This window comes from Columba livia, chromosome 5 (assembly GCF_036013475.1).
Source record: "Columba livia isolate bColLiv1 breed racing homer chromosome 5, bColLiv1.pat.W.v2, whole genome shotgun sequence".
NCBI lineage: Eukaryota > Metazoa > Chordata > Aves > Columbiformes > Columbidae > Columba > Columba livia.
Genome location: NC_088606.1, coordinates 24765385 through 24784830, shown reverse-complemented (window position 1 = coordinate 24784830; position 19446 = coordinate 24765385). Strand labels below are relative to the sequence as shown.

The window sequence follows — 19446 nt, the reverse complement described above, 5'->3', positions numbered from 1 at the left end:
TGATGCCCCTTCCCAGCACTGCAGCCTCTGAAGAGCCTGAAATGGTCATCTACACAAATAGCCTTTATTCTGGTGTGAGTTTGTAGGGAGTAGGCAGGCTGTTCTTAGTGAGTTGTACTGATATTCCTGAAGGAGAAGTACCTGGGGGGGTGGAGGGGGGTGAACTGCCTAAGCCAACTGGAGTTAGACTGAGGTGGGAAAAGGAGGGCTGTCATTTGACCAACCTGGAGCTGGATTTGGCCAGGAGGCCGCTGAGTGCCTTTGCTCTCTCCCTGCAGGCTGCTCGGCAGAATGGCCACGGAGGAGCGGCACCTCTCCTCCAGCTGTGGGTCCTTCATCAAGACCGAGCCCTCCAGCCCATCTTCTGGCATCGATGCCATCAGCCACCACAGCCCGAGTGGCTCCTCCGACGCTAGTGGTGGCTACGGCATCGCCATGGGTGGCCACCCCAATGGCCTAGACTCGCCACCCATGTTCAATGGCACAGGGATTGGCAACGGGTCCTGCCGTAAGCGTTACGAAGACTGCGCCAGCGCCATCATGGAGGATTCGCCCACCAAGTGCGAGTACATGCTCAATGCAATCCCCAAGCGGCTGTGCCTGGTGTGCGGGGACATTGCTTCTGGGTACCACTACGGCGTGGCGTCCTGTGAGGCGTGCAAAGCCTTCTTCAAGAGGACTATTCAAGGTATGGTGGGAAGGGAGGGAAACTGAGATATTCACGCCATAGCAAAAAAGGGAGATGGCCTAGACATTACTGAGATGGCAGTGTTGCCATGTTATGTAAAAGGGGGCAAAGGAGGGTGGTGTAATGCACCTAACCCTCCATTCTTTTGTATGCCGCCTCTCTTCTCCTGCCCAGCTCTGGTCCTTCCAAGTCAACCTGAACATGAAGTTAGGCTCTGTGGCAGTAGGAACCTTTGCCAAGTTCCTAGCCTGGCTGGCTACTAGATCTGGGCATCTGGCCTAGCGAATCTTCCTGCCTCTGCAAGTGGCACTGATACCCTGATAATGTGGCTGCTGGTGTCGTGAAGCCTGGAAAGGAAATGCTTTATATTTTAAAGTTGGTTTTAAGGCCCATTTGATGAGTGGATGCCCCTGCCTAGAGAAGTCATCTCTTTAAAGATGTCTGCACCTTGAGATGAAAGCTCCAGCATTACAGAAGTGGGAGAGGTTCTTACTTTGTCCTACCAGTCTTAATTTGTGGCCATGGACTCCATACAGACCTCACCACAAAGCTCGACAGGGCACTTGGGTGACAGTCAGTCCTGTGTTCCTCCTTTTCCAGCTCCACCAGCCCTTTTCATTAGGATGCAACTTCTTTGATGATAAAAAAATTAGGCACTGAAGGAGGTAGAGATACCCAGTTTTTGTCAGTCTTACTGAGGATAAGAAATTCCTCAGGTGATTTGGAAACTTCAGTGCATGTATGTGTAGATGAATTGCAGTGCATTGCTCCTGCATGTACAGTTCACGTATGAGGTGTGCGGCTGTGTCCTGACTGCCAGAGGTACACTGCACATGCACACATACAGGTACAGCAGTGCAGCCAAAAGTGGAGGTGCATCCAGCCAAACTCCAATAACCGTGCATGCTTGGATATACTTACAGTATCAGACCCCATGTGAGCAACATGCCTGGACGTACAGATACTCCCTTTATTTGCTGTGCTCTCTAACTGGAAAAAAGACAGGATCATTCACCTTCCAGTGAAAAGTGCATTGCGTTTACGCAGTCATGTGTGTCCAGCCAGCAAGCAGCTGTGTGTGTACTTGTCTGCTGGCCGGGGTCAATCCACCACACCAGTACTTCCTTGTCTCCCATGAAATAAAAAAAATGCACATATAGGGGGAGCACTCATTTTGTTTTCGTTCATTGAATGGGCCTGATTACACTCTGTCACTGAGGATGTTTCAACTATGGAGTGCACAGAGCAGTACAGGGTGCAGTTTAGTCTGTGTTTTCTGCAGAATTCACTATTTCTGGCTTAATTTTGTAGATTCTAGTTGTCTGTCCTTAACATTATCCACCTGTGGAAGCAGTCACTCTGTATTGCCCCACTGACTCTTCCTCTTTTATTATGCTATGTGGAAAGCGTGACCGCCTCTAGAGCACTGGCCTGTTCCCTGGCAGGCTTTCTGTGATTTGCCATTGCTGAATCTCCTGTGATTGAATGTGAACTTTTACTTGGACTTCTGACTGTCAGCACTGACTCTGTCCCTGCTCCAGCACTTGGACCCATTCCCAGTGTTTCTTTTTGTAACATTCAGGTGTTAAAGGAGGGACGGGGTAGTAATCTGAAGCAGAGCTGTAGGGGCTCCTTAGACAGGAAGAGACTGAAAAACTAACCCCTCGTGGGAGTGATACTGGAGCATCTCCCTGGCAGAGCAGAAGAGAGGCCTAATGTGAAAAGAGAGAAAAAGACCTAAGAACTTTTAGAGCATTTTCAGAGAAAATAAAAAGAAAATGATGCAGGACAGCAGCAACTATGGCCTGCATCCGCCTGAGTGGTGTGTCAGCTGACTTAATCCCAAGAAAGGAGAGCGCTTCTTTCCAACCCCCTCTGCCCAGAACAGCCATATTCTCCCTGTGGTTCCCTACTTGATTGCTTGTTAACATGTAACAGATGAGGGAAAAGAGTAAGCAGAGATTTCTCTCACCCTGTCATCAGCTTGGGGGGGCAACTGAGGTACCAAAATGCTTTTATTCCCAAGAGCGGGAGAGTTGAGAGTGCTCCACCCAGGGGTGAGCAATTTTAGCTATGGAGCTGAGGGCTGAACCCAAGGGAGTGGGCAGCAAATAGGGCTGTGGAGTTTGGTTGAGTCAAGAAAATGCATCGTTCCCAAGGCTCTGCTGCGTGCATGGGATACCCAAGCACAGCCCTGGGTATTGCAGGGGAAAGGAGTCTAAAGATCATGCAAAAGAGACAGTGAGTGGCAAAAGCATTTCCAAAAGGCGTTCATCCTGCAACTCTGTTACATTCAGTAGATGCGTTAAGTGTATAACTCAATAAGTGGGAAAACATTCATCCAGGCTGCCTAACATGGATAAAGAGTGTGCAGAAAGCATGCAGATGTGTATGTTATACAATCACATTCCCTGCTAGTATCAAAAGACTTGCCATGATTCTGGTACCTGGGAATGGTGTTGTCTCAATGGTTTACTCACAAAGATGGAGCTATGACCCCAGGATTTTCCAGGTACTCAGGAGATGCAGTAGATAAATTCATCATCAGATTTTTGTGGTCTTGCACCAGCCACTTCACTTCTCTCTGCTTGCGTATTGAAAGATGAAAAAATAGGGACTGTTATGAGAGTACTTAATCTGGTGGCCCTACCTTTGGTAACTTTATTAAGTAATAGGTGTGCATGCTGCTATAAAATGGCTCTAAATCTGTCCTGGATGATTACATTCCTGCAGCCCTTTCTAGATAACCCTGATTATGAAGCAGAGCTTCATGCTAAGTTCCCTCTCCAACTACCTCCCTCTCCTGCTACAAATGACCCCTGTCTGCCTATTGTTTTTGTAACTGCATTAACTCATGTAAAACCTGCATGTGTTAGGGTAGGAAGATTTTGTAATAGCCTCTCCACTCCACCTGCTGCTGCCACAGCAGTGAGAAGAACAGGCATCCAAGCTGTGAATCTTCTTTGAGCCTGGCAGCTCCGCAAGTCACTTTCCCCCTTAGCCAGGTGAGGCCGGGCTGCCCTGGACAGCACGAGAGCTCTTGCTTTTCAAGTGATGGGGAGAAGATAAACTGAAATCCAGCATGGACATGGCTGGTTATCTCTGAGGTCACTACTATAGCTATTTGGGAGTTTTCTATCAGTAGGATTTTTTCAAAGGAAATCAGAATTTTTGCCAGGTCAGATTTTCCCAGGGAAAATTTCGATGATAGGAGAAAAAAAGAAGTCAGGAAAATCCAAACCATTGATTCATTTCAGGCTGAACTGGAGTGGTTGGTTTTGCTGAACTAAGCCAGATACACACAACACATCCTAACCTGTCCCACAGATTATGGGGGAGGTCACACCTGTGACCTCTCTCATATTGTGTTACATGGCCTAAGAGAAGGATCAAGGCCTGGAAACCTGTGTGTCATTTCCACTTTGCAGCACTGGCAATGCTTGAGATGGAAAGGTGGAAACCTCAGATGAAATGACAGCACACACCACTGGGCTACAGAGTTTTCTCTCTGAACGTGCTGTTTTGAATCCCAGAGCTGGACTTCCCATGCTTTGAGGCAGAGTCAGAAGTTCTGAACTGACTTGAAGCATTTTCAGTCAGCTAGGCTGGCTGACAAAATTTTAATCCTATTTCTCTGTTGTTGTATTGCCTTGTGGGAACTGTGCTTTGGGTCCCCATTATATTCTGGTGGCAGTCTGCATTTACCTCCATGATGCAATTGTCCTTCATAAAAACATGTGCCATGGGCATCACCTGATTTTGTGAATATTGTGGAAGGTGCAATCTAGTAAAGGTAGGAGAGAATCTGAGTTTTGGGCATGTTGAAGTGTGCTGCTATCAGTGTTTAAGAGAGATCTGATTTGAAACCAAGGATTTCATATTAGTCGAATGTAATGGAATGGGTCAGTTACATGAAAGGTAAAGTGTTTTGGATGTTTCTGAAATAAAACTTTTAGAATTTTTAGTCCATGGAAATCCTAACTAATCCTTTCATCCAAATTTAGGACAAAGGCAAATACTGGATTTCTTATGGGATACAAATTCTTAATCTAATTCTACTCTATTCCTTCTTTTAATAGTTTGTCCAGTAGATAGAGCATTACATATCAGTCAAATATATTGTCATTATCTTTTCTTCATTGGTCGTTACAACTGGTGGGTAGTTTTGCCTATTCTGAATATTAACTAACAATAGTACTGTGTAACCATATGAGCCTTTTATTATTCAACATATTCATGACTATGACTACTCTTCATCTATTTTTCATCTTCAAGTAGTGAAAATTAAGGCTATTTCTAAAATGACCCATTAATAAAAAGTAAAAGCTTAAAGCTCAGCAAAATAAATCTGACTGAAGATTTCCCTCTCTGATCCTTGTGAATCATCTCATCGTGTGCTTGGAACTCGTAAGGGGTTACAAGAAGACTTGCCAGGAGTGACATTGGGGAAAACTGGTTATTGGAGAGCTGGAGAGAGGAGACGCATTTACTGTCATCTTCTGACTAGGCAGGTTACGGATCAGGCAAATTGCCTGCATCTGAGGATTCCCTGCTTGAGTCTTGCAAGCTTCAAACTCAGTGAGTGTAGCAATACAACTGCTGTGCTGGGATGCCCTTACACCAATAAGGGGCTTAAAATGTGGATAATGCAGCTCAGGAGACTTGTAGGGATTTGTAACAGGCTTGTAACAAAATCTGTAGTCTTCCAGAGCTTCCTGGTTGTCATGATGGTGAGAGTAGCTCCTAGGAAGGGAGGAGCAGTTCAGAGAGTTTGCTCATTTTCCTGAGCAGAAGAGCATTACTATCCACGGGATCAGCAAAGGGCCTGTGAGATGCAGAAGGAGGTTTTATGGCCCTACAGTAGCAGCCATGGCAGCCAAGCACTGTCCTGTCCTTCTGTCCTTCTCAGAAATGGGCCCACTGCTTCACAGGTGGGAATTCAGAGCCAAAAACTGGGATCTTCTGACCTTTCCATAAACTTTTGAAGAATAGGCAGGGAAAGTGCAATGTTCCCCGGACCTAGTGCCTGCACACTCTTTGCTATCCACAGCTCCAGCACTTGGTTTCAGAAAACCATCTCTGGTGCAACTCAGCTCTATTAGTCTTGTGCTTTCTTTTAGCCTCAGTGCATCTGTACAACAGGAGCTGTGTGGAAAGATCTTTTCTGTGGAACTTCTGTGAAGTATTTCTGTGTCAGAAACCCTACAGACAAATTTGCTGCCACTAGGTAGCCCCAGGGCCGGTCTCCAGTGTGTCCTGCGAGCAGGAGGCTGATGTGAGATTGTGTGCAATGTCCATGTCCCCTCTCAGGGAGCAGGAGTGCCACCCGGAGGAGGTCAACAGTGCTGGTGTTAACATACAGCTATGTGCTTTTCCTCTCATAGACTCAAGAATCCTGAAGCCTTGATCCTCACATTTCTGCTTTTCTTAATGTGTAAACTGCATTAAGTAAAATTTTGGTTAATCCAAATACTAGAGTTTATCTCACCTGGTTTTCCAAAGTCTCGTTTTCCTGCAAATGATAAGCACATGTGCTAGGGTGGTGAGCTTTTAAACTTTGCTTTTGATGGAGTTTTTTGCTTGTGTTGTTGGGTTGGTTTGGGTTTTTTTTAGTGGGTTTTGGGGGTTAGTTGGTTTGTTTTGTGGTTTTTGTTTATTTGTTTCCAAAAATATGAGCCTCTACTGATGCTTGTATATACTCAGGCACCTAGATCAGGGTCATGTCCCTGGAAGCACAGGACAGCCCTGCTGAAAATCAGGTCACTTATTCAAGTGCCTAAATACAGATTTACAGGTCCAATATTTTAATCTCTTTCTTTGAAAACTGTGGCTTAAAAATTAACCCCTCTTACCTCATGCAGATCCTTGGAGAGATTTTCGTCTGATTTTTGCAAAGTACCTCTCCTTACACCAGGACTCAGGCTGTGATGCCTCACTTAGAAGGGCTAATTTAAGCAGAAGATAACAGAGAATCCTCTCCTTGTGTATTATCAGTGTTCCCTGTCCTGGTGCAGGAGGTCAGACTGATGCTGGCTGAGGGCAGGGGAACTGCTGGTCTGGCACTGCACTCACTAAGGGCCTTTCTACAATTTTCAGGTCCCTTTACACTGGGACACCCAAATGATCTTTTTACCTTCGGAATCAGAGATAAAAAGGGTTCTGGACAAAAGCTTGTGGATTCTGAAATTAAAGTGTCATCAGAACTAGTGGCTTATTGAAAAGTCAGGTTGCTTTCTCCTGCAGACTGTCCCAGTCACACAGAATAGCTGTACCATGGAGGCATTATACTGACTGCCTGATAGGACCTTCCTAAAGCTTTGGCATTTTGCAAGCAGTTCTTGTAAAACAAGGAACAAAACAAAAAAACCCCACAACCAACCAATAACAACAACAAAACAAGGGGGCAGTGTAAGAATTGTTATAAAAAATTGGGATAAAAAGAAATAAATGCATGAGTTGAGGTGCCTGTAAGATAGATTTCCCAGGGAATTCCAGCTCTCAGCCCTCTAGCCCCAGGGGACCAGCAGAGAGTGGCACCCCACCTTTGATCACAGCTGCAGCATGCTCTGTCAGATCACTAGGGTGAAAGGCATACCTTCAATGAATGGAATTTGGAAATTAACAGCAGATATGTCAGAATCTGGGTTTTCCCCTGAAACTCAGGAGATGCTGCAGTCATCTGGTCTTCTGTGTGAGTCACCCAAAGAGATGAGACGTCTGTGTGCAGCAGTGCAGAGCAGGACAGAGTATGCAAGGAAGGGAGAGGAGAGGGAAAGAATGGTGACAAGCAATGAAGAAGAAACCAGAAAAATATGAGAGATGAGGCGTTTTCCTCAGAAATCAGAAGCTGAAAATGTTTTAGCTTTAAGGACTTTCTTGCCTATTTCTACCTAATGTTTTCTGAGTTTCTTTGTAGAAAGGCAGGATCAGTCATCAGGAAGCAGGTTGTACTCTCAGTGCTGCACTTATTCTGAGCTCAAGTCTGCTGAGAAGGCCTGTAAAAAACTTAAGCAGGAGCTGGGTTGGACACTACTGTGCTCCCCAAGCTCAGGAAGACATTCCCCTCTTCCCAGTCCCTCCCCTTCCAGAGAGGTATGGTGACTATGGGGTCTCTTGAATGACCAAGTTCTGGTGTACAGTTTTCAGGTGTTCTTGTTGTGTGCACTGGAAATACTGTTCCAAACTGTTTAACAGTCAAAGATCTAATTTTACAGAAAATAGGGTAATTTTGCAGTTCTCCAGCATAAAAAACATGATCTATCACCTTAATAGTCCTTGGCTGTTTCTAAGCATCTCCCATATAAAGGCTTTAAAGTGCAGGTAGACCTTAATGAATCAAGACTCATGATGTCCCCAGAAGGTAGATCTGGTGCTTGTTTCAATTTGCAGGCAAGCGAACAGGACATAGAGAGGAAGTGATTTGCCCTTCAAGGCCATATATGAAGGCTTAGAACAAATCCAAACTCGGAGCTGGTCACCCACCACTTGATTTTCTGAAGCCATTTTTTAGGTAAATCTTGTGCCATGGCATCAGTAAGGTCCTAGCAATTTTTTCAGATTGAATGTAAATATAGTCTAAGTCAAGGAAATCTTTTGTAACTAGCAACAGTTCAAAGTGAGGCCTTGTCAATCAGATTATCCCATTTTCTGCCCTTTCCTTCTGAGTCACATAATCTACATTTCACAACACACAGAGGCTTGGCTCAAATTTTATACTTGCATATAGACTCGTCCAGATGCACCCTTGTGTGCTGACACTCTTCTGCAGGGCCTTGCAGCAACCCCAGCCGCTGCAGTGACAGGGAAGCTCCCTCTGAGCCCCCCGCACCAGCAGCCAGCCTGGTGGTGTGACCGCCAGCCACTGGGAGGCTGCTGGAATTCTGATGAGTTAATCTCATCACTCTATCACAGGGCACTTAGAGAAATTACAGGGAGCTGTGAGCAGCTCGCTGTGCTGGCAGCCAGCCCCAGGACCCATAAAAGAAATTGAGACACACACACACACACCAAAAAAAAAAAAAAAAAAATCCGAGAACTTTGTTAAAGTTTTGGAAATGCTAGTTTTTGCTTGGGTAATGGTGATTGTGCCTTCCTTGGTGATGTCCCTGTTTCCTGCAGTAATGGCTGGTATTGCCCCCAGCTGTAGCTCTCAATCCCTGCAGCACAGGGCATGTTTTGGGACCTGATTTAAACACCATTTATTTTGGCAGCATTGTCTTGTGTTAAGAGGGTGCAGTAGGCCTTACCTCTAGTATTGGCACTTGTAGAGGTGGGCAGTACGATACAGCTGCTGGTGCACTTTTCCTTTAGGCTGGGCTCAGTGTGTGCCAGGGGAACGTGAGCATGTATTCAGCGTGAAGGCAATAAGCCCGCTGAACCAGGACGTCCTACCAGTTCTGAGTGTATTTTTTCATTTCTGCTTACCAACAAACCACACAGCCGCTGCACTACATGGTGGCCACTGCTTTGCCATCCAGGAAAAAGTGCTTGCCCATTGCCCATTTCCAATACTACTTCTTGTCAAGGGGTCCATGGACTGCAGGCATGGGGAAGCTGGGGGATCTGCTTGACAGAGTTTAGAGGGACCTTGAGCTGCCAGATGAGGGCTATCACTGCCTCCGGTTGCTATAAGGGCTCAGTGGGCTTGGTGGACTGTCTCTGTGTAAGGGTGCAAATTTTTGGCCTTGGGACCACAAAACATGAAATCTTACATCTTTCCAGAACTCTGGTCCTGGCTTTGGTGAGAAAGGTGGGCATTGACACTAAGGCAAAACCTTTCAAAGTGAGACTCTGTTTGAGTTTTATCCCAGGTTTGTTCCTGCTCTGTTCCTTCCTGTGTGGGGTACAGCAAGTATCTGATCATGAGGTCAGGGCCTCTGTGCTCATGGGTCTGTAATATGCTGGAGCCCCGTGTCTAGAGCCGGAATTTGTTTACTACCTTGAGATCAAGCCTGAATCCCAATTTCCAGCTCTCTGAGAACCTTGATACATTGCTGGCTATTGAAATTCAGGTGCTGCACAATGACAAAATACAGTCTGAACTTGTGCAGCACACTCTGCTCCTGCAGACAAACTGCATTTTAGGGGCAGATGAGCAATGGTGAGGAATGGAGTGGCTAGGCTGGAGCTTAGGGACAAGTTGCGAGTTTTGTGACAAAACAAGGTAAATTTTTACAACTAGCAGGCAGATCACCTTTGGGCTTTGGGGGTTGTGTGCTCCCAGGGCTTCACCCAGCATGGGCCAAGTATAGTGAAATAAATAAAATGGTGCTTTCTTCCTTTTGAATCTGTGTTCTGTCTTTCCACTCAGATTCCCAATGAATGGGCTTTCCAACTGCTTAGTTAGCCCCAAGGTCTAATCAGCACTCCCAGAGACTGGTATGTATCAGATTGTTGGTCTTTATTTAGAGGAAGGATCTTGCACAAGAACACAGAAATCCATTACAGAAGTAGGAACAAAAATCAAGTCCTGACCTAGTGCCACTAAACTGTAAGTGCTACTTCTTAATCTGATAGTATATGAAATCCATACTGTGTGTTCTCTCGGCGCTTACCTACACTCCTCCTTACAGTTCTGATTGAGCTCTTGAATCTCAATTTCCTGCTCTAAACCACTAAACCAACTTTTTCATTCATCTTAACTGACTATAGAGCTTAAAAATCCTTTTCGGAGCTGGCTGATTTACGCAGTAGCTAGATTGCCTTAAATGTATTGTCATTGTCAATGCATCACTGTCAAGCTTAGATTTCCAGTCCTTCTCCGCAGCAAACATTGAATAGCACTCTTCAGAAACATCACCTCTGAAGTGAATGGCAGGATGGAGACAGCCATTTCTGTTTGTTGTCTTCTAAGATTAAATAATTGTTGCATTACACTGTGATCCAGCATAATTTCACTTAGATCTTCATATCAGACCCTTGCATCCATGTTTCAGTTACATTCTTGGCTTATGATAAAATACAGTGTGACCTGAAATAAATTTGGGATACTTCTTTCCCTCTTTTGTCTCAGAGGTGGTGTTGTGAGGCCATCATAAATGAAAGGGAATGGGGAAAGAAATGCTGGTGCTCTGTGCAGAGGGATGAGAGGCAGGTGCACAAGGACTAATAAAGTAGAACTGGAAGTATTTGCATAGAGAGCCTGTGTTCATTTTACAGGACATCTTATCCGTCTTTCTCAATCCAGTATCCCAGCTGGCAGGAGGAAGGAAAGGAGGAAACACCATCAGTGAGCTCCCTGGTCCCCCAAGCAAGGCAAGAAAGGACAGGTGACATCCATCCCATAGACGTGAAGCAAGACTGGCAGCAAGGGGAATGCTGCTAATGTCTGAAACTGCTCCCATTCTCAGCCCTGGACTTCAGGGAACAGGCCAGGTTATAAGGGATGCAGCACAAAGGATGATGATGTCCCTGGAGGGCACATAGTACCTGAAAGCCCAGCATTGCGTTCAGCCCCTTGGCTGGACAGGTTTCTCTCAATATTTAGAACAGTGTTGCTTTTTTTTTTTTTTTCTTCTGAAATGTGTTCTAATAAGTAGTTCAGGCTCTCTAAGAGCCATCATCAGCCAGTTGTGGTCTCAGAGTATGTATGTGTGTAAATGAGTGGAATATCTGGGCACTAGAGCTTGTCCCTGGATCAGTGGGGAGAATGTGGTTCCTGGGTGACCATCTCTGTGTTTGATTGCAGGGAATATTGAATACAGCTGCCCGGCCACCAATGAATGTGAGATCACGAAACGGAGGCGCAAGTCCTGTCAGGCCTGTCGCTTCATGAAATGCCTCAAAGTGGGGATGCTAAAAGAAGGTAAGACAAAGAATCTCCTGGGCTAACTACATGCTTGCCTTCCGAAGGTATATTTTTACAGACTTTGGAAAAGAGTCAGAATGGGCAGTGACCAAGAGGGCAGTTCAGAGAGAAGAGTGGTTCTAGTCAACACCCTCATGCTAGGGTATTACTTCTAGCACTTGCAAATTTGACAAATAACTAAAAACTGGCTTTGCCAGACTGTTTCCTTTCCCAAAGAAACCCCAGGCTGGAGGGTGTTGCTCTTCTTGTCCTCCAGGTCATTCTGCAGTGTTGGGGAGGAGAAGCTCTTGTGCGATCATGACTGAGCTGGCTGGGTTTTGTAGGGGAAGGATGGAGTTAATGCAGAGCTGTAGCACAGTCTCCACTCAGGAGACTTTCTGAAGACGGTGGGTAGCACAGGTTTGTCTGGTTTGTGGGTCCCCTGCCCTGCATGCTCAACCTGTGTTGTGCTCAGCCTATTGATCTATTCAGCGCTCTATGAGCAGTGTTCAGCTTCTCACATGTGTTGCTTTTCCTCCCCTCACTCCCTCCCCAATCCTTGTCCATTCAAGGTGAACCACAGGGAATTCAGTGGCAATTAAACGCATTCTTATGGATTGACTTTAAAGCTTTGTTTCCCTTGGGTCCCTCTGGGAGAGGCAGGGAGGGGAGGAGGGGGAAGGAAGGAGAAGCATTGCATGTAACTCTCTGCATTGCTGTGCCTGGCAGACATGGTCCTCTCAGTTTAGCCACAAGGAACAGCAGCTGGCGGTGGTCTGCACAAGTTCTGTATGCTTGACCCAAGATGCCAGCGCTCAGCTTTCTTCCAAGTCACATCATCATAGCAGCTGGTGATGAATTGTACCATATCACTCAAGTGTGTCTTCCTTTGCGCTAAGGGTCTCTCATTTTTTGAGGGGCAAGTTGATGTCAGCCAGTGTTGTTAAGTATGTAGATTAGATGTTAAACCCCATTTTGTTCTTCGATGGATCTGTAGTTTCTGTGGTTGAGTGTCTTTCTGCTAGAGCACATCAGTTACCACAGGGAAGAGAGGCAGACTTGTGTAGTCTGGACCTCCCTGACATAGGCGTAGAGGCTGTAGGCTCTGAGGATCCTGATCCACTGCTGGGTGGGTGGCACGTACTCTTGGAGTAAGAAAGGGACCACTGGAAAGCGGCTGTTCTTCATATGGTAGTTTAGGGAGGGCATATATCCCCTTACCCACGTGCCAATCCACACTAGTGACACCAGCTTTAGTGGAAGCACAGATTGATAATGCGTTCTAACCTGCTTGTGTGAATCCCGTGAAACAACCTTAAAAGCCTGATGTGACCGCAGTCCCTCTACAGAGCAGCAGCATGGGGCTGGGCTCACCGGCTGCCCCTGTTCCTGCTGCTCTGCATCCAGGCAGCTGAACCTCTTGGAGCTGGCACCTGCGGGGGTAAAGTCACAGGAGCCTGCTCTGATGTGTCTGACTGTGTGGCCAGGGCATCCTCTGCTTCCAATTCTGGGAGTTCAACACAGTCCAGAACAGGGTTTTGTGGCTTAGCCTCCAAGTTGAGTGAAAACAGTTAACTCTTTCCAGACCAGAGTTAGGCTAGAAAGCAATGTAGGTTCACTCACACCATGTTGTGCCTGAACTCCTGAACCCTGTACGATACTGCTTGTGGCAAACTAAAATTTGACTCTAAGGCTGCTTTTGTGCTGAAGTCTATTTAGCTATTCATATAGGGATTGATTTGGCATCATTAAAGCCACTGGGGAAGGGTGGTTTGTTATTGATGTTAGTATATCTGTGATCCTTCCCGTTATATTTAGAGCTGTGGAATATGCTGTGATACTGTATATAGAGATTTATATATGGATTTATTGATATTAATGGGATGCAAGAACACGTGACAATATCAAGAGAAGCAGAGGAGACCACACTAGCAGTCTGTAAATAGGACTCCTGTGTCCTAACATACAGTGGTCAAGTGATGTTGGGCAGGCATCTTTTTTTCTATTTCTTTTGCTCAGTTTCCTGAGCTGAGAAATAAGGGTCAGACTGCTTTGCTTTGCAAAAGGTTTGTGAAGACCGATTAGTTAACTTTATGTGAAGCCTGGTGGAAGCACAAAGTATTAGTATACAGGATTCAATCAATACACATCTTTAAAAGCAAAATCCAAAAAGGGAGAAAAATGGTTTTACAGTCTTTGGTCTCCACAGAGCCAGGAGTTTCTGGAAAGAAGAAATCCATAATTGTTTGACTTGCTCAAAAATGCAGAATTGACAGGGGATTTCAGATTAGAAATGGTTCATTGGTCTTTTCCATCTTTGATCTGTCATCCTATTAGCTCATCCATCCCTTTTCTCTGCCAGGGCAGGAGTGTTCCCAGCTGTACATTTCTAGTAGTTCAACTGTTTTTTAAAATTCCCCGGTGTCTTGGTTTCCCCAGAGAGCCTATTCTGCAGTCTCCAAGCACTCATTAGGACAAGATGTGTCTTGGTACTTCAGCTATGATAATTTTCCTTTCAGTGGTTCCCTTTCCTGCTTTGCCTTAGTGTATCTCTGTCTTCTTCTTCGGGTTCATCCATGGCAGAAGGTTGCTAAGCCAGATTCTTTCTCCTGAAAAAACAGTCTTCTGGTTAGGGCAAGATCTGGAAACCAGTTCTTCTCTTGACAAGTTTCTCCTTCATGTCCTTGAGCTAGTAACTTAGTGGGGACATTTCTAGGTAAAGAAACTGTCTTTCCTCTGAAGAAGAATATTATATACCATTAGTACCTAATTAAAGGCTTCATGATTTCTTCTCACTGAGAGAGGAAAGATTTTCCTGGTTATTGTTGTCATACATCATGACCTTCTGCTCACTGCGTATGTGACATGAGCCTGTTCTTCAGGCAGAATGCACCAGTAGTCAAAGATGGCAAAAACAGGTAACCGTGACATCAAGCTTTTACCTTACAGTTGAAATGCTCGGCTTGATGCTGCAGGAGAGACTTAGGTCCTCCCCTTGGGGAGCACATATGAGGGTCACCAAGCATCTTCTCCTCCCTACATGGGCTGTAGCTGGACAAACGGCTGTCAATATAGCCTTTTAAGATCTGGGGAGACTGCCCCTAACACAGAAGCGCAGGGTATTCAGGCAATGCCGAGTGAATGAGGATCAAGGCAGGAAGAGAGCCGATGGAGCAATCAATAGGTGTCTCAGATATCCAGGCCACTTTCTTTAAGAGAGCTCCGATCAATGCATTGCAACAAGGGAACTGCACGGACACCAGAGCTTTGCTGTCTCAGTTTCTCCTGGCGTGACGCTGCAGGGCAGGCGAGACTCACTGAGGAAGGTGACAGGCAGAAAGCTCTGCCCACGGAGCCCAACTGGCTCAGATGTCAAGAGTGTTGGCCTGTCTGGCTGCCTGTCTCTCACTTTCCCCTTCCATCTGGAGTGTGCCCCCAGAGAGCATTAGTTAGCCCCTCACTAGCAGGCTCAGATAGGAAGCTGTTGAATCTGGAGTCCAGGATTCCAGCGGACTCCAATCCCATTGCCCCTGTGGAGAGGCAGCATGCCCAGAAAACCTGTGCTCTGCTGCTCTTGGCCTTGCTGAAGCACCAGCCTGCAGGGGGCAGGAGATGGGGCATCTTCACAGCTTCATCCAGTAGAAGTGCATGCCCTTCTGCTCTGCCAAAATCAGGTAAACCTGAGCAACCTGTGATACTGCTTTTCCCAAATGGGGAAGGCAATATCTACATACATGCCTAGCCAGTTAAAGAAAATGTTCCGTGCAACTTGCAGAGGAGAGGCATGTTTCAGAGCTGGGCATCCCTGCCTTTGGCCACCCTTTTGCCTCTCTTTGCTCCCAGCACTGTCTGTCTTGTGCCCACAATGAACAAAGTGTAGCTCTTTGAGCTCTACAAAGTAGATCTAGATCTCTCTGGCTCTCTAGAATGATGGATAGAGAAATTTCAGTGGTTTGGTAGGTCTCTTTTAAAACCTCAATATACATTGTCAGTTTTAGGGAGAATATACCCTTGCCATTCATGCTCTAGCCACCCATGGCATTTCTGTTCTATAGCAATTTGTTTGTCTTCAAGAGGTAGATGTAATTTCAGATGATACATGGCTTGTGTAAGTGGGCTCAGAGGTTTGATTTTGGACATTGGCTGGTTAAATGTGACCTCACAGCCTCTGCTGCCTCTCTGAAGTCACAATCCTGTGTGTCACCTTGCAGAATAGCACCGTGATGAGGACAGTGCTGTCAGTCCTTCTGTCTACCACTGTGGTGGGTTGACCTTGGGTGGTTGACCAGGTGCCCACCAAGTTGCCTTCTCACTTCCCCTCGTCAGCAGGACAGGAGGGAGAAAATATGATGAAAAAGCTTGTGGGTTGAGGTAACGACAGGGAGATCACTCAGCAGTTACTGTCATGAGCAAAACTTGACTTGGGGAACATTAATTTAATTTATTGCAAATTAGTAAGAGAGTAGGATATTGAGAAATGAAAACAAAACTGAAAACACCTTCCTCCCACTGTGGCTTCTTCCCAGGCTCAACTCACTCATGACATCTGTCTTCTCCCTCTCCAAGCAGGGCAGATGGGTACGGACTGGGGCTTTGTGGTCAGTTCATAACACTTCATCTCTGCTGCTCCTTCCTTCTTGAGCTGTTCCGCTGCTCTAGCATGGAGTCTGTCCCACGAGATACAGCCCTTCATTAATTTCTCCAACATGAGTCCTTCCCATACACTGCAGTTCTTCAAGAACTGCTCCAGCACTGGTCCTTTCCACAGAGTACTGTCCTTCAGGAACCGACTGCTCTAGTGTGGGACCCCCACAGGCCACAGTCCCTGCCAGAAAACCTGCTCCTGCATCGGCTCCTCTCCACAGGCTGCAGCTCCTACAAGGAGCCTGCTCTGTCACAGGCTCTCCACAGGTTGCAGGTTCCTTCAGGGCATGTCCACCTGTTCCATTGTGGGGTCCTCCATGGGCTGCAGGTGGATATCTGCACTACTGTGGACGTCCATGGGCTGCAGGGGGACAACTTCCCTGAAGCACCTCTTTCCCTACTTCTGTGGCCTTGGTATCTGCAGGGCTGTTTCTCTTGCATTTTCTCACTCTTCTCTCACAGCTGCTGTACAACATTTTTTACCCTTTCTTGAATGTGTTTTTACAGACACGCCACCAGCACCGCTGACAGGTTCAGCTTTGGCCAGTGGTGGGTCCATTTTGGAGCTGTCTGGAGCTGACTCTGTCTGACATGGAGGCAGCTTCTGGTGTCCTCTCACAGAGGCCACCCCTGCAGCCCCTTGCTCCCAAAACCTTGCCACATGAACCCAATACAGTCAGTTCATAAAAGGGAGATGTTCTGAGATCATGGGAGGAAGATGAGGATAACAGGTAAGGTGTAATGGGATGTCCAGGCCTCTCATTACAGATCTGGTCTTTGGGTGGTAATGACAGCCAGGCAAGCAGAGGAGAGGCAATACTGGACATACCAAACCATACCAAATGGAGCACACTAGCTGTTGTCTGAGCGTTTGGTCCTTTACTGTTGTGGAAGCCCTGCAGAATTTTTTCTTCAATGGAATCTCACTTGTATTTTTTCTAAATCTGTGGTATTCCCCGTTTTGTTCCCTGTTCTGTGCCGGCACATGTGCAGAGACCCATAAACAGTTTTAAAAAGGAAGAAACGCTGTGTCCCTAATGCTTTCGTGAAGTGCGTGTGTGCGTTCATGTATCATGTCATATTGTGACAAACCAAACAGCAAAGAAAATAACTGCTTGAAAATCTCATTCAGGCACGGAGATGTCATCCATTATTCCACCAGCCTTTGAGTCTTGTTTTCCTTTTTAATAGGAGTTATGTTGCTGAAGAGCAGTTGTCTTCTGCTCCCTATCAGTGCTGAGTCCTTCTCGTGGCTGAGGCCTAAGAGTAACTTTCTGACGTGTGTGAGTGACTTCTGTCCAGTTCCGAGCAGGCATCACTGGTTGGCTTCCAAGAAAGAAGGCAAAGACCCCTGGGGATATGTCCTGTGGTAGAGCAGGTATACCTTATTTCAGAAAGTCACATTTCTGGAGTCCTCCAGATCTACATGCATTTATTGTCATAAGAGCAGGAGTCGGAATTCCCAGGACAGGAATCTTGCTCTGTACAAGGTGCTTTGCCCCACTCTGAATGTCTTTGAAGACAAGTTGTCCTCTGGCCCAGGCTCCTGGTTCTCAGGAGTCACCCAGAAGCTGTTTCTTGTGTGATGAGAGTGAAGTCTACAAATGCAAGGAAAGAAGGCAGAGGAAGATAGTCTCGATCTGCATGCAGGGAAGGGAGGTGAGAGAGGTTAGGCAATTATCCAGGAAAGGCATATGATTTATTCTATCTACATGACTCTGTTTCTTCCCAGAAGTGTATCTGCTGTGGCATACAGGTACAACCGTTCCTTTCCCAGGCTTTGTGCCTTGGCTGCTAATGCATGTCGATGAGAAATGCTAGAGAACCTGTTAAAATTCAACAGGTCACCCAAATTCTTTGTTACAAATCCCCCAAGCTCTTGGACTCCTATCTGTCTAATCTAATTTCTGATGTAGTAATTGCTGGAAAAGCCAGGTAGTGAAATATGAATGAGAAGTGAACAGAGGAGAGCCACAAAGTTCATTCAGCTCATCTTCCTCTTAAATGTTCCCCTTTCCTTCGTGTCCCTGGTATCTTTGGGAATACCGAGTCTCCCAGGAACTTGCAACAACCTGATGATTGTTGTGCTGCCTAAGTGTCTGCATCTCTGTGAATGTTGGAGGTGATCCCCCCTTCAAAGACAGTGGCGCTTGTAATCTCCAGATTTCAGCAGTGGTTGTGTATGAACTCTGCGCTCCTCCTGTTCAAGACTTGGCTGATCAGGAAACCCTGTAGCCAGTGGAACTTTACCAGACTTTACTCCTAACTCTGCTCTTTGCCTTACCAGCTGCAGCCAGTGGCTGATGTCCTAAATGTTTCCCAAGGAAGCAAATCTGTCACCCTGGGCAGGCCTGACTCTGTGATGTTATAAATTGGGTGCAGTCATCTATTAATAGTATCTAAACAAGCGATTACAAGCACTGGCAAACTTGAACTACTTCCATTTAGTAACTTTGTCTTCGTCCTTCACTAAAATCCAGATAACTGAATCAACAGCAGAGCTCCTTTTCAGCGACATAACCAAATGGAGGGTGTTTCATTTCTGTTTTCAAGTGAAAGAATCTCTCAATGGAGCAAAGTGTTTCCAGCAACCTCTCCCTCCTGCCCCCATCCAGTCTTCCAGACCACGTGTTCTCAAAAAGATATTTGATTTCAGTGAAAGCTCAGCTGACATCCCTGCAATATGCTCAGGCTCTTGCTTTGTGCTTCCTGGGAAGGATGAGGGCTCCTCCGGGGATTCTGGGTAATTGGGTTAGTGGCCAGCTCATGTCAGGAAATTAAAAGGCAGCCCCGATCAGGTTGCTGCTGCATGTGATTTAATGGCTTTGTATTTACAGAGTATTCTGCTGCCAGCCAGTGCCAGAAATGCCACTATTGGAGGCATGCAAATGAAAAATGTTTTGTTTGGTTTTGTTTTGGTTTAGGTTTTTTTCTGTAAAATATCCCTGTGTTTAAAAAGAGACAGGCAACCCCCTGGCCTTTGAAACAGGATCTCCAGGTGCAGTGAGTGGCATCTTGCTGTCTGTATCATCCACACCCAACTGTTTTCCAAGGCATACATTGAGCATTGGCGACAGGGCTGGAGCTGGGCTGAGTGGTGGCATGACACAGAGCACATGCTGCCTTGGGCAAGGAGATGGTGATTCTCCAAAGAGGAGGCTTCCAGTGAGTGGGCTGTCCACAAAGTGCACATTGGGCTGCTGGCACTTGGTATCTGTTTTCTGGCTGTAAGACTGGTGCACCCAGGACACACCCTACAGTCTAGTGGATTATTAATCTGTTTAGTTTGGTTCCTCCTGTTCATTGTGAATTACTAACCTGCCTAGGT

At 46.2% G+C, this 19446-nt stretch overlaps 1 protein-coding gene across 12 annotated transcripts in view; it reads left to right on the top strand.

Moving 5' to 3' along the window:
* ESRRB (estrogen related receptor beta) overlaps positions 1–19446 on the top strand; it is a 143756-nt gene that overhangs the window by 100106 nt on the left and 24204 nt on the right. For all 12 annotated transcript variants that reach the window (XM_065063840.1, XM_065063837.1, XM_065063832.1 and 9 more), the window contains 2 exons: positions 279–688; positions 11376–11492. In XM_065063840.1, coding sequence (XP_064919912.1) covers positions 292–688; positions 11376–11492 — 514 coding nt within the window. In that variant the 5' untranslated portion in view covers positions 279–291. The remainder of the gene's footprint in view (positions 1–278; positions 689–11375; positions 11493–19446) is intronic.